Genomic DNA, 19,944 nt, shown 5'->3' with positions numbered 1-19,944 from the left:
CAGCTCCCATCAACATTGCCTCTTTACGGTTCCTCTAAGGGCCATTTTAAGGCCTCTTTACGGTTCCTCTAAGGGCCATTTTAAGGCCTTCGTTATTCTACCATGTACTATACTTGTAGGGCTACTACCTCGACATCATTCTAAAAACATGTTAAATAATGTTTACAAATATATGGGATTCGGATGCATTGCATTTGATTGGTTGAAATATCATGTAGACATTTAAAGTTTTGTCCATTGTAATTTTGCCGTGTTGGGTTTTTTTCCTTCATATTTTGAAGCGTTTTTTTAAAGGTCTAAAATGTTTTCACAAATTCTAGGTGTTTTGCTCATGGCATTTAGTGGATAAAGCAGCTCAGCCTCCTCTACCTCAGCAACCCTAATCTTGTGGCCACCATTAGCCCTTCTGTGTAGATACTGACTCAGAACCCAGTCTCTCACTGCTCCTGAGCCCGAATACCATCTTCCCATCAGTGGACCCCTCTAAGCACTGTGAAATTCTTCTAGTGCAGTAGCCAAGAACACAGGCCGAACCAGGCCAGCTGGGTTTAAATTCTTGTTCTGGCATTTACCGACTGTGATCTTGGGTAAGTTTGTTAACTAAACTTCTCTATGCCCATCTCTTAATATGTAAAATAGAACACAAATGATACCAACCTCAGAAGGGCTGGTGTCAGGATGTATAAAAGGAGTCCTAAGTACAAAGTGCCTGGATAAATACTAAATTCCCAATTGTTATTATTACAGTTCTGTTCAGAAAAGTAGTCGTCTCCACAGGATGCACCCCAGTGTTTTCAAAACTGGCTTGCTCATAAAAATTGCTTGGAGTACTTGATACAAATAGATTCCCCAGGCCAGTCTCTTGAGGAATCTGTTGGTCTGGGGTTGGGCTCTACAATCTATATTTTAACAAGTACTCGAAACATAGATTCAATCTCAATTTTGTATTCTAGGAATCATGTAGTGTTAGGCAAATTATGGAATCTCTCTGAGCCTGTTTCCTCCTATGTAAAACAGGGATAAAACCTATCCAGGTTGTTGTGAGAATTTAAAATAATAATATATATAACACCCAGCATAACACCTGGGGTATAGCTCTCTTTTTCCTATTGGCTTAGTCACTCTGGCATAAAAATCTTGGGTCGATTTTGTCTTTTTCCAATTTCTTGAAGCAGATCTTTTCCTTTTTCTGAAATTTCTTTTTATCATTTTTTTTTTTTTTTTAAAGGCTCTAAACTTTCCTGGGTACAACTTTATCTGTACCACATTCTTTTTTTTTTTTTTTTCCAACTATTATAGTTTTAATTACCATTGTTTTTGAAAGAATGTTTCTCGGTGCAGTTATATTTGCACTTTTATTCAATCAGATATTATAGTTATCATAACGCATCTCTCCGAAGTATACTGGTTTCTAGAAAAGTATAATGGACAGAAAAGAAAAATGTGTATTTTATATTTATAGGGATAGAATTATCCAAGCTCATTGCCTATGTCAAATATTCTGTACCCTCACTCATTTTGGTCTTTTTCAGTGTTTTAACTGGAGTCATTAAAAAACTCACCTTTGTGATTTTTTTCCCCATATCCCCATATCAGCTATACTGCTATTTAATAAATTTACTTTTAAAAAGAAGCCAGTATCATTTGTCCTTTTCAGCTCAACATGAATATGGGTCAAGCACAGGGCATTGTAGAGCCTAAAATATTTGAGAACATGTCATGAGCTGAATTGTGTGTCTCCCCAAATTCGTATGTTGAAGCCTTAACCTCGGGAGGTGACTGCATTTGGAGATGGGGACTTTAGAGAGGCGACTGGGATTAAATGACAGCATACGGGTGGGGCCTGATCCAACAGAACTGATGTCCTTATCAGGAGAGGGAGGAGCAGAGAGAAAAGGCCACAGCAAGAAGAGAGCCATCTACAAACCACGGGGGCCTCAGAAGAAAATAAACTTGCCAATACTTCGATCTTGGCCTTTCAGCCTCGAGAACTATCAGAAAATGTTTGTTGTGGTTTTGCTGGTATTTTGATATGGCGGCCTTAGCAAACTAACACAATGAATGAATGAGTGGTTCCCTTCTCAGCAGAGACCCTACCCAGAATCTAGGAGTGCTCTCTGTGACCCGACTCCACTTCAGACTGCCTGCTGGCGATATGGGGTCTTTCTTGGGACTCATAAGACAAGACTCCCCTGGAAGCTCCCGGAGCTCAGACCTCACTCTTTGTTGAGGGATTTCTGGGTCAAGTCACCTTGGGCAGCAGAGGTCTACCTGCCCCAGGCCCTGCTAGAGAGGCAAACCCTCCTCTTTCTAGATACTCTCTGGCTCTGACATTTAACTCTGTCCTGAACTTTCTGCAACTCCAGACTCCTGCGTCCAACTGCCTACTCAGCACCTCTGCTCAGATGTCTAACAGGCATCTCAGACTTGGCACCCAAAACTCGAGCTTCTGATATTCCCTTCAAACCAGCACCTCCTCCCAGTTTCCCCATCTCAGTGAAATGGCATCTCCAACCTCAACCCCTCCAGTGGTTGAAGCCTAAAATGCTGGGGTCATCCTTGACTTCTCTCTCCCACCTCACTTCCCATCCAATGCTAAATCCTATTGGTTCTACTCTCGACTTGTCAGAATAGCACTTACTCATCCCATCTACTGCTACCATCTTGGACCGAGAAATCATCCTTTCTCCCCCAGACCACTGCAGTAGCCTCCATCCTGCCCAAAGCCTCCGGCTGCCCTCAGCCCAGCCACCAGAGTGCTCCTGACACTCTAAGTGGGACCATTCAGTCCCCTCCTCTGCTCAGAGCCCTTCAGTGGCTCCCAAGAGCACTGGTTCATAATGACCTGGGTACTTATCGCCACCTAGCATTCTATAAACCGACTTATGATTTCTGCCTGTTTCCTTCAACTGTAACGTAAACCCCTTGAGGACAAAGGTTATTGATGCTTGTTCATTGCTGAACTCACCGGCCTAGAATAGTACCTGGAACATAGTATTTACTGAAGAAATGAAGGAGTGACTGTGTACATTCACCCACCCCACCTAACCACACACCCCTTCAGAGCAAGGTCTGTGTTTGTTTCAGTCTATATATACATATAAAGAAAAAGATTTATTGTAAGAATTGATTAATGCAGGTACGAAGGCTGAGAATCCCACGATATGCCGTCTGCAGGCTGGAGCCTCGGAAAGCAGTGGTGTCGTTCAATCCGAGTCCAAAGGTCTGAGAACCGGGGGGCGCCGAGGGCAGAAGATGGATGTCTCAGCTCAGGCAACCAGGTAGGAAGAGCCAAATTCTCTTCTTTCTATTAAGGGCATCGGTGGGATGGATGATGCCCATCCATACCAGGGAGAGCAAACCGCTTTACTGAGTCCACTGATTCAAAATGCTAATTTCACTCAGAAACACCTTCACGAACCCACCTGAAATAATGTTTAGCCAAATATCTGGGCATCCCATGATCCAATCAGGTTGACACATAATTTAACCATCACAGTGCTTATTCAGTTGGTATCCACTGTGTCTTGGACATAAGGGGCATTCCCTGATTTTGTTTCTTGCCTCTTCAAGCAATAACAGCAACAGGCGGCCATGGGCTTTACAAAGTGCTGGGACCCAGAGTGAGCTGGAGTGGGGTGGGGCGGTTCTGCCACCCTAAAGACCAAGACTGACGGGTTAAATCAGGAGAAGCTGAAAACTGGACTTTGAAGAGCCGACGTCGCTAACATGTAACGTCAGCACGCTGACCAGGTCTGAGGGCCCAGCGTCACCGCCCCTCACTTGGCAGCTAGTTCTCACGATCCTCACCACAAAAGCTTGTACAAAGAATCCCAAGATCACCAGTTAGTAAGAAGGCACACAGGGTGGATAGCAATACCTTTTAATGGTTCACATTGTGTTTTTTTTCCCCTAAAGATTTATAACAAAAACACGTGGAACTTAATAGGAATTTCAATACATTGGGCGATTACAGAACCTAAACAAGACAAGTCCGTAAAGTATGGTCCTTCTTGCGGGGGCAGAAGGCTCTGTTCCACTAAGCAGAGAGAAACCACAACATGATTAGGCACGATCATCTCATGCTGCCTAGTGTTCTGGTTTCGGAGACTGGCAGACTTGGAGACAAAACAAATTAAAAAAATAAAACTCAAGAGTCAACTGCCTCGATTTGCTTGTCCTTTTTTCCTTTTCTCATTTTTGTCATATAACCAGATGAGGACGTGAGGCAGAGCCCTGGGGGACAGGGTGAGGTGCTCTGCTGACCGAAGGCCAGCCGATGCAGGAGTTCCCTGAGGCGACCGAGAAATGGACTTTGAACCAACCACTGGAGCTACAAGAACTGTTGGTGGGAGGCCTGGTGTCCATAGCACATGGTTAAAATCCAACTTCTACAGTGAGAAGACCAAAATATAACCCTTAGTACATTTACATAGAAATCTGTAACTGCAGAGTTAATACCTGTTCATCATAATACAAGTTGGAATGCTAACAAGGCGTGAACACTTCTGCCAAAAGCCCACCAGGCACAGTCATTCATTCAACAGAAGAAATCAAAACCATTTGGTTTTTAAATAAAAATCCTTCACATTCACCTGTATTCAATAATAATAATAACTTATGACATTAATGGCTTCCTTAAAAACAAGCAATAACCATAAAAGAGTTAAATCGTAAGTGTGGAAAGACCTATTTTCCTATAAATGTAGTTCTTAGAAAGGGACAGATACATAACACACATGAAAAATAAAGCCGTGATATTTTGTTTTTAGCTTAAAGCTAATGTTACCAAAAAAAAAAAAAAAAATTTTTAGAAAAGTGAGTGTTTCACTTAGACCTGCACGCAATAATCTAAATAAAGACATTTCCCCATTTCAGGTGTCCATCTGCTTCTATGATAAATAATGGTGTAAATTATATTAGACTACCAAGTTCCATGCAGTGGAATATTACTTCAAATAGGCTGGCCAAGTAGCCATTTCCTTTCCTAAACAGAAAAATAATAATTAGTGATGTAGCACACGGGGGCAAATCTGGCCAGACTCAATGATAACTGTACTTGTTTTGAACATATAACTGAGTAGGGGAGACACTGCTAAACAAGCCAGTCGAGCAGCACAGCACATTCGAGTCCCAGGGTGGTTCGCCGTCTGTCAGGGGACAGGCCACTTCACCCCCAAGTGAGCCAAATCACGCCTTCCAAGCAAGAAGGCACCTTATTTGCATACTAGAGCCATGACTTGCTTTTGGACAAAAATCGAGTGCTAACATTTTTCATCTCTAGTATCATTAACACTTTGGAAAAAAATAAAATAAAAAAATAATCAACATTAGAAAGCTTGACAATGAGAATAAGAAAAACCACACAAGGAAAGTCACGCTGAAACTGCTTCGACAGTTGTTCCGTCACTGCCCACCACCTGGGCTTGCGGCCAGTGACTTCATGGACGCATCCTTTCGATGCACCGCCGAAGGTCAGTTTCAAGTCCATTGTGGTGACCCAAGTGTGATGCTGCCTGCCTTCCACTCACCAGCTCCTACCCACGAGATCCGAGGGGGCCTGGCGTGGTGTGAGCACAGGACACATGGGTGTCAAGGCCCGAGAACCTTCCTGAAAGCTCCACCTTGGATTCGGGCGAGGAGGCACCGTAGTGTCTGGAAAACGTGGCGGCAGCATCCACACTGGGACTTAACCTCAGCAGCCGGTCTGCAGGATGCTTCCCCCAGAACGCTTGGTCACTGACAGGGTCGTGAACACCTGCAGGAGGAGACAGCACGAGATACTCAGACACCAAGCCAATGAGCTCACGGGGGGTAGTACAGATCACACCATTCGGATTGAGAACGAGTTAAGCGACTACTTAAAATGAATGAATGAAACAGAGAAGTAATATGACTAAGGAAAGCCTCAATTTCTCCAGAGGATAAATGGGGAAAAAAAAACATTTCAAAACCAAGGTGAAAGAGAAAAAAAAAACTGAGGTTATATCTAATGACATTTATTGGCATAAGGATGATGAAAACAAATCAGTCACCCTAGTTGCTTGTCTATTCTCTAAAAGAAACGCATCATGAAATATTTTGGATCCGTAGAAAGGGATAAGTGTATTATTACAAACACCCATGTGCCCACCCAGCTCAGGGAGCTTTATGAACACGGTTAGAGCCCCAAGTGAGCCCCTCCCCGGGCATCTCCCCTCCTCCCCCTCATCAGTGCTCACCATTCCTAGGCATTTTTCCTGCTTTCTTTTGCAGGTTTTTAAAACCTTTACGTGAAAGTGGCAAGATGATGTACGTACTCTACTGCTACCTGCTTCTTGGCACGATTCTCTATTTCTGTGAGTCACCCGTATGAACAGAAATAGCTCTAATTCTTCCATTTTTCACTGAATAGTATTCAGTTACTACAATACACTATATATGCTGTACACTACAATACTCGATTATTCAAATAGTGAATCTATTACGATGACATATCGAGGCTCCTTTGGCTGGCCTTCCAAGCTATTGCCAACATGCTCTGTGACATTCCAATAGTCTCCTCGCACACAGAGCTAGAGCTGGAGGGAAGGTGCAACTTTGACGTGATGGGATTTCCGAGGTGCCTGACCAACTGACCCTCTCACCTGACATGACTACAAGTTCTTGTTTCACATCCTTGCAAACGTTTGGTGTTTGCAGACTTAAGAGTCTTACCATCTGCAGGCAGCTTTTACTTGCTACTGATGAAGATCACTTATACACAAAAACAACGGTTCTCAAACTTTAGTGAACGAAGCCTGGTCACGTACTGATTAAATATACAGAAGATATACGGGCTTTAATTTGGCAGACCTAGAAAGGGCCCAGGAATCTCGTTTCCAGCGAGAATGCCAGGTGATTCGTTGTAATGCAGGTTGCCTGTGAACCACGTTAGAATTTCCCGTGGAACACAAGTGTCGGCAATGCACTGTGAATTCCTGGAAACACCCAGGAATTCAGGCGGAGGCAGCTCGGATTTGTGGGGAGGAATTCCCCAGAGGCGGAAGCTACCCAGAGAAAGATCTCCAGAAGTCTGCATGCAGGTCCCCATCTCTGGCTGAATACCAAACTGGGCAGGACCCTGCAAGGCCCGGGAAGAAAGTACAGCCAGAGAGCTGTGAGCCGAACAACCACCAGCGCCCATTTGGCGTTGGGAGTCCAGAGGCCTCGCCGAGGCAAAGTGGAGACCCCAGAAAGCCACACTAAGCATTACCAGCCTAGAGTAAAAGCTACTCTAGACCACCTGAATGAAGCTTAAAACTAGCCTCCAAAGCATCAAATGAGCCATGGAGACGTTAATGGTCCAACACAAGAAAATGCTATCTTCTTTAAAGAAGGATGACAAAACCCAGGTACTGAAAGGCGGGGAAAAAAAAGATTTAAAGTGCTGAAAGGAAAAAAAAAAAAAAAAACCCCTGTCAACCTAGAATTCTACAGTCAACAAAAATGTACTTCCATGAAGAAAGCAAACTAAAGACATTTTCAGACAAACGAAAGCTGAGTGATTTTGTCACTAACAACCAACACTACCAAAATGTTCAAGATACTTGCAGCTGAGGGAAATGGTAACTAGGGAATGACACCTTTCCCTACAAAGGAGAAACAGCCTCACTGTCACCTGCATGGCACTTGGCAGCCACAGCCTGCCTGCTCTTATGAAACCCTCCTTCCCTCATGACTCAGGGCAAAATGTTCCCCTCGCGCCAGGCTGTGCTTTGAATCCCATCCCCTCGCGTTCTTATTTAATGCATCACTCGCCGCTGCCCCTTTGTATTCTTAACCTTGCTTTCCCAGTGGTTCTTTCTCAGGTTGCATTTATCGTGAAAAAATTCTCCCTCGACCTTATGACCGACCACCTCTAACACCATCTCTCATCCTCTTTACAGCCCAAATCTTAGGCTGTTGGTATTTTTGGTCTATTTTTATTCCTCGTTTCACTGAAATCTGGCTTCCGTCCCCGCCATTCCACACGCACACCTCCCTTGCGGTTCCTCGGGAATTCTAACTGCCAAACCCAGAGGGCACCTTGCAGTTTCCATTTCCCAGTCTCTCCGCAGCATTTCTTGCTGTTGAGCTCACCTACCTGTTAACAATTCTTCCCTCTTCTTGTTTCCCATTTCTTTCTTTTGTGGCTATTCCTCAGCCACGGCATAGGTGTCCTGAGACCCCAATGGCCCCCAGCCCTTGGGGTGGCCAGAGCCCCTGGGCTGGCTGGCTCTAGGCCTCAGCCACCTACTGTACTCACGTCAATGTGCTGTGCAAATACTGCCACTGTCCCCGTGTGTGGGACGTGACCAGGCCGGAACGCACTGCCCCAGGGTTCTATCGTAAGTTCTCTCCCCTTTAGATACTGTCCATTCACAGTGGTCTCACTTGGTCCCTTTTAGGCAGATGAATTAGCCAACTCTCCAGTCATTGGGTCTCTCCTGAGCCAAACACCTAAGTAAGACCTAACAAACATATTGGACGACACCTTAAACCTGACAAGCCCAGCACTGACCCCTGTATCATCCTTCAATCCGGTTCCCCTCAGTGGGCAGCATCATCACTACTTGGATGCCCAGGCCGCACGCCTGGTATTTATTCTTAATTCTTCTATCTTCATTACTGTGATAGGTAATCAATTATTAAGTTACATATTTTGCTTATCTGTCAAATTGAATCTCTCTTTGTTATCACTAACACTTAGTTCAGGTCTTTAGAATTCCGACTGAACAACTATGAGATATTCATTAGCTTCCGAAACATACAGTACTTCACGCCCCCGTGATGACCTTCTGTACGGACCAGGCTTTATACGTTTCCAGACTGTTGGGATGCAGACTTGGGGGGAGAGGCCTGCTCTGGCCAAGGACACTTGTGTGGCAGTGAACACCAGGTGAGCCTTCCTCTCTACCCCAGGGAGAGGCTGCTCCATCAGCCTGGCCCTGGAGTGAAGATGGCATGGAAGCTGACTGCAGCTGATCCGTGATGACAGTAAAGCACCGGCAAGGTATAAGCCTTTCCTTTTATAAGCAAAACAAACCAAAACAAAAACACCACCCAAACTGTCCATCTATGTTGCCCAGGTCTGAAAACACAAAAAGGCTTTGTGTTCGATCAATTAAATTTAGAAACAATTAAAACTTCAATCCAAATCATTATGGTGAGAGTCTATAAAGTCCATCTGTCCTGCTCTACCGGACCAAGCTTCTCAAGCTGTTAAGCGTCTTACTGAGATTGGGGGCCATGGCTTATTTCGGAGTCTTGCGTGGACTCAGTGTGCGCCCACATCCTTGTCGGCACGCCTGGGCACCCAGGCAATATTTTTAGTCAGCTGACTTTTTGATTCCTGAGAAACTGGTTTGTAATAAAAAAAGGAAAGGGCACAAAAAAATCAAGGCCACTTTGCCCTACACAGATCAAAGCAACAGGAATCAGCATCAAAACTACTTCTGAATAAAAGGGGAAAATACTTTTGTGTAAAGAAAGAACAATATTGAGAAAAGCCCTCAGTCTGTTTTGGACTTAAAGCAGTGGCAAAGCCTTTTTTACTTCCTTATATACCGATACATCATCAGCACCTCAAAAAATTCAGACCCAAATAATAATGGCCAGTATCTGAAAACATTTAAAATATTAAGCCAGAAGAAACTATAAATAATTCACATCCCAAAAAATAACACTTATAAGAGGTTCATCCCTGCTAGCAAAGATATGTAAAAAAAATCCTTGAAATAGTTATCCTTTTTATACTTACTGTAGAAAAATTTACACTGAATTTTGCAACACTTTCATTAGCACTCAAATTCAATGCTGATGACACTGTAAGCTAGTACAACTTTTTTGAAAAGCAATAAAATTCCTTTGTTTAAAAAATGTGTGACTGTGGATGAGTATGGAAAGACAATACGCGATAATGAAAATAGCTGTTAGGACGATGATATCATGGGCAATTCAAAATGCCACCATACACGCTCTCTTTTCAATTTTTACAAAGGAAGAAAAATAAAGAGCCAGAGAATGCATTAAAACAAATTTCTGGCGTGAATTTGCCACCTTAAATTTTCTTCCTAGGAATTAATTTAGAAATAGAACATGTAGGAGATTTGGATCAAAAACAAAACCCATCAAAAAATGAAAGCAGGAAAAAAAGAGCACTTATCTATTTTTCTTATACTGATAACACGCTTATCTTAAAAAGATGGAGGAAGCCAATATACTGCCGTTGTTGAATAATCTATGTGAAAAAACTGATGGGGTTAATTTTTATAAAAATTTCATTTGCACATAGCTGCTTTAGAATTTTCATAAAAACATAGTTTTTAAAAATGAGCATAGAGGCTGCCCCTTCATGTTTTTCTATCCCAGCACAAAGAAGACTTACAAAGGGTCAAACGTTGCTACAGGCATTCACCTCGTATTCACATCTGGCCCCAAAACATCCCAGAGTCACAAGACCCCGTCGCTCTAGACTGTGATTATGTTGACTAATAAAACAAAACTTTTGATGTTTGGCACTAAAATTCATTTTAAGACATTTCATAGGGGTCTTTTCTAAGTTTTTTTTTTTTTTTTTCCTCTTGAGCTATTATATTTCTCCTACAAATAAACTTGATTAGTTGAAATTACTACTCCAAATGATGTACAATCCATTTCCCATTCAGTAACTGCTGCTCAGATGTCCGGAGTAAATTATCTCCATACTGAATAATAACACTCATGAGTCACTGATGCTCCTGGCCCCAGAGTCCCTCTCATATCAACACCAAGGGGCTTCCAGTTAAAACAAGAGTAGTTCCGCCTCCTCTGAGAGCAATTCCAGAAAGAAACTCTTTTAGAATGATTCTGCTCCAAAAAGCAGTCTCGACTGAGGAATCTGTCAATTTTTCTAAGTAATCACTCCTCAGAGCCAAAAGTTGCTGAATTGCCCAGGTTATTTTATCGAAATGGTATGAATGTTTCATTTGATGCTTCATTCCGTCAACCACCCACAGCTGGCCGGGAGCTGTGGCTCGTTCTAGACACTTTTAAAGCAGTGCTCAGGGTCAGTTTTTAAATTATTTATTTCTAATCCATCCAACGGACTGGAATTTGTGAAATCCAACAAAAATGTATTAGGAAAATGGACTTTTAAAGCCATGTAAAAATAAAACCCAGTATCTTATTATATCAGATATTGTCAAATTACTCTTAAAGTTTCTAAACCTTTCTTCTTCATTTCCATGTCACTGTGGACTAGTGACAAATGGTGTGGTCAGCATTTTGAGCAGCACCCTTGTACAGTATATAGCTAGCCATGAAAAAAACAGTAGGTCCAATAGCAAATCCAATTACTGTCCAAGTCAGAACCCAGCAGAGTTGCTAAAAATCCCCTTCCAATCAAACTTCACCTTCCCTTGATCAACTTTAAAAAAGATAAACGCAGTCAGGGGTCAGAAGCCTTTGGTTTTTCAAAATCCAGGTTCTAAGTAGTTCATGACCGGGGTTTTTTATACATCCTTCCTCATCACCTACTCTCCTTAAAAACACTATAATGATGACCTTTCAGTGAAGCCACATCATCTGTAACAAAATACTCTGGAGAAAACCAGCTAACAGACGAAGTCACTGAGTGTCTACTAAACGCCAGAATCTCTCCAAGGTGCTTTCCACATAGCTCTGCTCATCACCCCTAGGAGTTAGACATTATCTGTATTTTATTTAGTGTATAAATAAACTATGCTTCTGAAAAGCTGGGTGACACAGCCAGGTTCGGTGAGAAGAATCTGCTGAGAGATCACAACCCAGGTCTGTGTGTCTCCACCACGCTCATGTCGCCACCAATAAATCATTTCCATTTTTGAAATTCTACATCAAACATCACTGGAAGGTCTGTGCCAACGGAGCACCATCGTACAGCGCGGTGCCTTGAACGCCAGACTGCGGGGGTTGGAATCCTGGCTCTACCACTTCCGAGCTGGGTAACTGTGCTCGACCCCTCCGTCCTCATGTGTCAGGTGGAGACACCACTGCCACCGACCTCACGGAGTTCTCCCGGGACTAAACAAGGTAACTCGCACAAGAGCAGAGCGCAGACGGCAACCATTCTCAGTAACCCCCTCTTCCCATTTCCAATCAGCTGGCCTGTACTGTCAACTCTGCTTCCTATCTCAATGTCTCAATGGCTCTCAATTCCCACTGCCACCACCACAGTGCCAGCTACCAATTCCTCCTCCCCCGCGGCTAGACGTGCCTCCTCCAGGCCACTTTCCATGCTGAATCCCAATGCCCCCAGACAAAGTGAAAATACCTGCACCTTGGTTTGCAAGGCCATGGCCTTCCACTTAACTTCTCCTGCATGTGTGCATGTGTAAACATATTTTTTAAAACCTCCCTTAAAGCTCTTCAAGCTACAGCAGTATTGAGGGTCTTTTAGCTCCCTTTTAGCCATACTCTCTGCCACAGGGGGCTTTTATCTGGTGTTCCTTCTCACTGGCTAACACCAACATTCTTCTAGTCTGAGGCAAGAACTCCCTCCTTAACCACCCTGCCCGAAATCCCTACTCCAAACAGCCCTTTATACTATTTACCCCGATCCTAGAACTCGTCACACTGAACTGTAATTGTCACTTCAGTCATCTGCCTCTCTGCTCCTAAACGAGAGCCCGGCATAGTGCTACGTATGTAACTGCACAACGAGTGTGCTCATACAGTGACGGAGCAGCCGACTTTTTATCTCATTGATCAGCTAACAGCTTGGAAAGAAAAAGGCCAAAAAAAAAAAAAGCCCTATGAAAAAGGTGGAGCGTTAGCTTCTGAGCTTCAAAGTCATAAGAGAACCAACAGATGGTGACGCACAGGGCTAGTGTTTAAAAAAAGGTTCCCACGTGTGCCAGGTACACCAAGGAGAACAAGCCTTTGGCTGGCCACCCTGGAGGCAGAGGCTTCAGGAAGACACCCTGCCTCTTCACCGCATCCCTCTGCCCAGCTGGCAGTCACCCTGCCAGAGGCTGCCTGGCTCACCACTGCCGGGGTCACAACACGACACCTTCGAGTGGGGCGGCAGGAGTCGAGCCCACGGCAGTCTTCTAACCAGCCCATGACAGCTGAGTTCAGATTAAAAAATTAGGCACAGATATGTAAATTGAGAAGTTATCTTATCATTCATATTGGAGATGACTGGTAGCTTCTAAGCATCTTGCACTGGCATCAACATTTTAAAATATACTCACTGTTGTGGGTTGAATTAAGTCTCCCAGACAGTTATGCTGAAGGAGTCCTAAGCCCCAGTACCTGTGGCCGTGACCGCATCTGGAAATAGGGTCTTTGCAGATGTAACCACGATGGATGTAACTACGAGTGGGACCTAATCCAGTGACCAAAGTCCTTATAATGAGAGAAACTTGGATACAGGCACACATGAGATAAGGCCATGTGAACCAGAGGCAGAAATTAGAGTGGTGCATCTCTAGTAATGGCACACAAGGATTGCCAGCAACCACGAAGCTATCAGAGGCAAGGAAGGATTCTTCTCTAGAGCATCTGGGGGAGCATGGCCCTGTGGACACCTTGTTTTCAGACTGCTAGCCTCCAGAGCTACGAGAGATATACTTGATGTTTTAAGCCACCCAGTTTGTACAGTTTGTGATACCTTGTTACAGCAGCCCTAGGAAACTAACACACTCAACTAAAAGTGTTTTAAGGGGGGAAAAAAAGTTAACTGGCTCCTTCCCTAGGCAGACAGTAATAGTTTGAGACATTACACTGAATAAAAGATAAATTGCACATTCTTTAAGAGCATTAATCTAGACTCTTTTGAATTTTTGTTATATTTTTGAAGCTTAGTTTTAGTTCACCAGACAGCACTTTTCTAGAAATTAATGCCCTCATCACTGAACACGTTAATATTTTATGCTATCATCCCAGCCAGGTGCATATTAATTTAGAGGAGGATGCTACCCCTAACTGCAGAAACAGCAAAGCAAAAGGGAACTAAAATATTCTTCCAGGCCTTAAAACTGAAATTTCACACTCAGCAGAGTTCAGTTGTGCAAAGACAATCAAGAACAGAAACCAACCAGTTAGCAAGATGCTGAATGAAACCTGGCAGAGTGTCCACACACATGTGTGCATCTATGTATGTGTGTGTGTGTGTGTGTTTACAAGCACAATGTACACCGTGGAAACCATGGTGACTATGGTGGCCAGATAACAATTGCAATTTTTAACTCCATACTTAAGCTGGAATCCTATGAGATGCCTCTTCCCAACCTTCACCATGTTTTCCAACACAGACACATTTTGAGTTTACAATCAATACTTAATAGTAAGCATCACGATATTCAACTCCTGGATAACCACGGACAAACATGAAGAAACACTGACACCCAGAGGCCCGGAGTGGTCAATTTCCAATTCTACTGTCATTTGCTTGATCTTTTAAAAGCATCATTTTCAAGTCTCCTTCTTGATACTAAAAGCTAAGAGGCAGACATATCATGTAACCTCAAGGTGGTTCTGAGATAACTCGTACTGAAGCTCTTTCTGGGTATGAATGTCATTATTAACTAACTACTAAGAAAATATAGGAGAAATGATAAAAAGATTTAAGCCACATCTCTATAAATTACTCTCATCGTTTTTACCATTTAATAGCCCCGACAGTACTACCAGGAATGAAAAACAATTCCAAAAAGAAAATGTGCGTTCTAGAGACAACGCCTTCCTTTGAGGTATTCTCGGTCACTAAAGAGCTGTAAAGAGGTAGAGAAGTAGCTCAAGTACAGCAGAAAGAACACTAGCTTCAGAGTCCTAGATCTGCCGCTTGTAAGCCAGACGATGTTGTGCACTTTTAAAGAGAGCTAAGGAAGTGCAAGTGACCCACCTCTGCACAGACGGGGTGGATTCCGATGGTGCTGTCCAGCTGCTTTTTGGTCAGGCCACACTTGAGCGCGGCTGCAAAGCCCTGTGTGACTTCTCCGGCATTTGGACCCAGTACATGGAAGCCCACGACACGTTCCTAAGATATTAAAAAAATCATTTTAACTAAGGTTTTAAGGATAGATAGCACAATTAGACTTAAGACCCTTGCAACCTGAAAACATTTTTGAAAGCAACAGGAAAATGTTTGGCAACTCTGAAATACCAGTGTGGGAATTATTTTGGATCAATTCTAAATCCCAAACTCGGGTGAATCTCTGATCTGATGCATTCTACTGTTCAGACTTCCAGCGCCAACTGTGACTGAGCTGGCTATCTAGACCAACGCCCAACCTTCTCCTGAGAGATGCAGCAGCTACTGCTGTAAGGTGCAGAGCCTTATCTAAGATTCAACACTCCGTGGAAACCAACCAGAAAGGAGGTCATTCTGTTGCCAAAGTAATGTAATATTTTCCACGTTCGACTTACATTATTCATCTTGACAATCGCAGGTTGAGTATATGGATAAGTAAAGCACAAAATATACTAGGTCTTAAAATATACTAGATGTACATGTAATAATATGGATAGATCTCGAAAAAATGAGGTTAAAAAAAGTTGCAACCTTCTGTTTAGCTGAGGACACCACTCAACTTAAACCACAATGAATAATGTTTATGGATACACCGTAGGTGGCAAACATACAAAAATATAAACTGGTGACACACTCCAATCTCAAAACAGTGTTGCTTCTGGGGTAGGGAAGGAGTGAGGGGTACAGGATCAAGAAGGAATACAAAAGACACAGGCAAAGGATAACGGTTAATAGCATAGAATCTACACTGCCTGGGATTGAGTTCCAGCTCTGTCATTAACTAGTAAGTGCCTGGCACAAGTACTTAACTTCCTACCAATGTATATGCACACAAACAAACTTTTAATAAAACTTACATCTAAAAAGAAAAAAACTATGTAAAATTGTTCTTCATGTCAACTCTGGATAGCTCATTATGGGTTATCCTAATATATTCATTTATTAAATATATCTATGATGACCTATTTTGCAGAAGATCCAGGTTTTCCTAAAACCCTCGGTTTTGCAAAAAACAATTTGCGACTGTGTTATCTAGAGCAGTAATTTCTAAACAGTACATACAGCTTAATGTTAAAATCCTTAGTTAGGAAAATTATGAGTTTATTAAGCTTGTATATAACATGTGGATTCTTATAGCATCATTTATTTTTACTAAGAACATTTTTCTCTTAAAATAAGATCCCAGCTAAGTTAAAAATTCCAGTTCTCATAAGATTTAATTCACACCACTTACAGAGTATGTGTGCAGACATACATGTGACCTGGGTTACAACACAAAATGGGGCAGTAGGTGGAAACGTTTGAAAACCAATGGTTTATTCAATCACTCTGTAAGTATGGAAACAAGTTCTGCGAGGTCCGGGCATTTGCCCATAGGCCTTCACTTCCAACTGCTACATGTAGCAGCAAGCAAAGAAGCCTTAAATCAGAACCCAATTAAGAGCTCTTCCCATCACGGCTTTCTCATCTGTGCCAGCTGCTTAGGATATGAACTTGCACTACTCCTGCTCTTTTTCATTTTGCCATTATTTTCAGATAATCGATGACTTAATCGGTTCCCTTTCATATGCACAAACACAAACAGTTCTCAAGTCGTCTCTCTGGTTCTTTTATTCAGCAAGTTCTGACTACCTGCCTACTACGTGTAGGGCTCTGTGCCAGTGAAGCTGAGGGGACATCAAGCCGTGTCACCACGGTCTTTGCCCTTGGAAAATGTCTGCGTAGCTGGGGAGACCAACAGGCAGAAAAGTAAAGGAATGCAGTGTGTGTCACATGATCAAAATAGTTACATATTAAAAACAAAATGAAATTAGTTGAAAGGATTAAATGGGAATTACACTTACATTGTCTTTGATATTACAGACTATTTTTGCGTAGCATTTGTTGTTATCTCTTGATGGAACTGTCCATTCCAACGGCCAAAAGTAACTATGGTAAACCTAAGGAGATATAAGCACAATTAGATCCATCATCTTAGGATATTTGTTTGTCAAACACTAGCTGTGGTATGAAGACAACTTCAGTAGTTAGACTTTCATTAAATAATAAAATTTATGGACTAAATAGGAATCTGGTTGGAAAGTAAATGACTTTAAACTCCTTGTGGTCAGACCGTTTTTGCTAGAAGCTCATCCTTTAATTACATCTCAACCTCAAAAGAGTAAACCTTAAGTAATAACAACAAAGCAAGCAAACGAGAGAAAGAAGCCACAGAATTACTTGCTGCCTTGCCTTAAAAGTGTGTGGGGGGGCGGGGGGGAAGGGAAAAGAAACCCCAAACTCTCTTGTTACCTTACTGGAATGACAACCTTGAGCAAGAAACAAGGTGCCAGGAACAATTATAGCCATTACCTAGTTCTTTTGCTTATGCTTCCAAAGACATCTCCTCCTTTGGCATTTTTCACCAAAAGTATTAAAGGAAAGAAAAAAGGAGGGAGGGAAGATGGGCAAATGGAAGGACACACAGACTTCCTTATTGAAGTTTCAAAAACTTAAGTCCTGGATGACAACAGAGATTTATTTTCTCCTCACACTGTGAGCCTCAATTCAAAACACATACGGTTGGCTACCTTTTAAACATATACTGATTATGTAGAAATTATAATAAGTGCCTTTTATATTATAAAATGATGTGCACTTTTTAAAATGTGTTACAAAACTGAATGTACAGTATCATAGAATCACAATAATCACACAGAGAACAGATGATTAAAGAAATTAACCTCAATTGCTATGTTACAGGTATAATTCTGAGTAATTGCTTCCCATTTCCTTTATATTTTTCAAAATTTCTTCAACTCAAATTAAAATCCATTACTCTTATAATAAAAAATGCAAATTCTAATAAACCAAAATCCAAAGATTGTCTATCAAGAAATATGAGATATTTTAAATACCTTTGATAGAACTCCGTTCTCAGAAAATAATCAGAGAAACAGACAATGAATAATGAAGAGGTTCATCACTCTAGTAATAATTGGGAAAAACTGTGAACTATCTAACAAAAGAATGGAATAAAAAATTATTGTATAGCATCCCTAAAAAAAAATGTTACAAGTCATTTAAAAAATAGTATTTTAAGGGGGAAATGCTCGTGGACCTAATATTAATTATAAAGTTGGATAGAAAATAGAATGTAACTTAATCACACATTTTAAAAAATGTAAGACATCTATAGCTACACAAAATTACACACAATATATAAACACTTATAAATACTTAAGAAACTAGAATATACCAAAATATTAATAGCAGTTATCTCTTCATGAATTAAAATTTCCTTTTAGTTTTCTCATTTTTCAAACTCCTTATAATGAAGATATACGTTTTTAAAATCCAAAAAGAATGTTAATAATGTTTACAAATAAATCAAGATCTTACATGCTACTACTAATGCATGTTATAAAGAAAAAGATTGCTAAGAGAGTTAAAATAGACTCTTATCATAAAATTTACTCTGATTCACAAAATCTGGTCTTTTAGAAGGTTTTACTAAAGACTTTTTCTCAAATGATTTTAAACAACAGTCTTTTTGTGTACCCTTATTTGTGTACATGAAAATAGCATATTTCATGTGTATTTTCCTTGACTATATATAATAAAAGATGAGTGGCAAAGTTAATATATATCAGAATACAACGGTAGGAGAAAAATACTAACAGAACAGCAGAAATATAGTTAATTTTCTTCTTTGTATTTCCCTGTATTTTTCATATTTCCAACAATACTTTTTAAATAATAAAGATAAACCAGTAAAAGTGGCTTTAAAAAGTAGAAGTTATTAGTGGGTCAACTGACAAAACTGAAAAATAGAAGGTAGGTCAGATAAAAGTATTCTATCAACATTAAGTTTCCTAAAGATGATAACTATCCCGTGCTTATGTAAGAAAAGGTCCTTGATCACAGAAAATACACACTAAAGTATTTAGGAGTAAAGAGGCATTCAACTTACTCTCAAATGGAAATATGAAAAGTATAAAACAGACGGGCAAAATGTTAATAATACACGATTCTGGATTATGAGTACAAGGAAGTTCTTTGTACGATTTTCAACTTTTCCGTATGCTTCAAATTATTGTAAATTTGGGGTGGGGTGGGGAGTAACAATATAGGAGTAAAGAGTAGAACTTACCTCAACATTTTCTTCCCCAAATTTCTCCACAGCTTTCTCTTCAGAAAGGCCACAGGCACCATATTCCAAAGGAGTAAACACAGTTGTTGGAACATTTTCATAGTCACACTGTTTCAAAATGGAGAAGAATTATGATAGGAGAAATAATAGCTCAAAACAGCGTATACTTCAGAAAGGTTCAAAATTAGGGGACGAAAGCAGACTAATAAATTTCTACAAAAAGTACAGGAAGGTACAATCCCAGATATAAACCTGCAATGCTGAGAAACATTAACTGATATGACGAAGCTTTAGCGGAGGTTTAAAGTCTGGCAAGACCAGTCACGAATAAACGATTCACGTGGCTTCTCCATCCACCTACCAACTGCTGTTAACGACAAGGACATACTTTTCTTCTCCTTTTAATAAAGCAGCCAAGAAAACGATATCAGTGTACCCAATGGTGACGGTCTCGTTATCGGTGACAGAAACTAATAGACTTCTTTGGAAAATGAATTAGGTAATACACATTAAGAGTCATAAAAATAGTTTATACCTTTTGGCCCAATAACTCCACTCTTAGAAATCTATAACAATCTACAGAAAAAGCCACATACAGTGACTGAGCAGTGCTGCAGGAGACATCGACAGTGACAATACTGGAGCAGCTTTAGAATGCAAATAAGGAAGCGGTTCTATAATACATACTCTCAGAGTAATGTCATGCGGGCATTAAAGAGAAATAAAAATGTAATGAAAACCACAGAAACAAAAAGCTAATGGTTATGACAGTATTTCCAAAGCATCTTTTTTGTTAATAGGCATAGATGACAAAAGG

General features: G+C 41.2%; 1 protein-coding gene across 3 annotated transcripts in view; it reads right to left on the bottom strand.

Annotated features, from left to right (window-relative positions):
- Positions 1 to 3,867: 3,867 nt before the first annotated feature.
- TXNRD1 (thioredoxin reductase 1) overlaps positions 3,868 to 19,944 on the bottom strand; it is a 62,873-nt gene continuing 46,796 nt past the window's right edge. For all 3 annotated transcript variants that reach the window (XM_011386925.2, XM_011386931.2, XM_023527329.1), the window contains 4 exons: positions 19,128 to 19,235; positions 16,840 to 16,935; positions 14,867 to 15,001; positions 3,868 to 5,758 (listed from right to left, as the gene is read on the bottom strand). In XM_011386925.2, coding sequence (XP_011385227.1) covers positions 5,696 to 5,758; positions 14,867 to 15,001; positions 16,840 to 16,935; positions 19,128 to 19,235 — 402 coding nt within the window. In that variant the 3' untranslated portion in view covers positions 3,868 to 5,695. The remainder of the gene's footprint in view (positions 5,759 to 14,866; positions 15,002 to 16,839; positions 16,936 to 19,127; positions 19,236 to 19,944) is intronic.

Source organism: Pteropus vampyrus, unplaced genomic scaffold, assembly GCF_000151845.1.
Source record: "Pteropus vampyrus isolate Shadow unplaced genomic scaffold, Pvam_2.0 Scaffold16, whole genome shotgun sequence".
NCBI lineage: Eukaryota > Metazoa > Chordata > Mammalia > Chiroptera > Pteropodidae > Pteropus > Pteropus vampyrus.
Note: the sequence above shows the minus strand (reverse complement) of the source record. Positions and strands in the feature narration are given on the sequence as shown.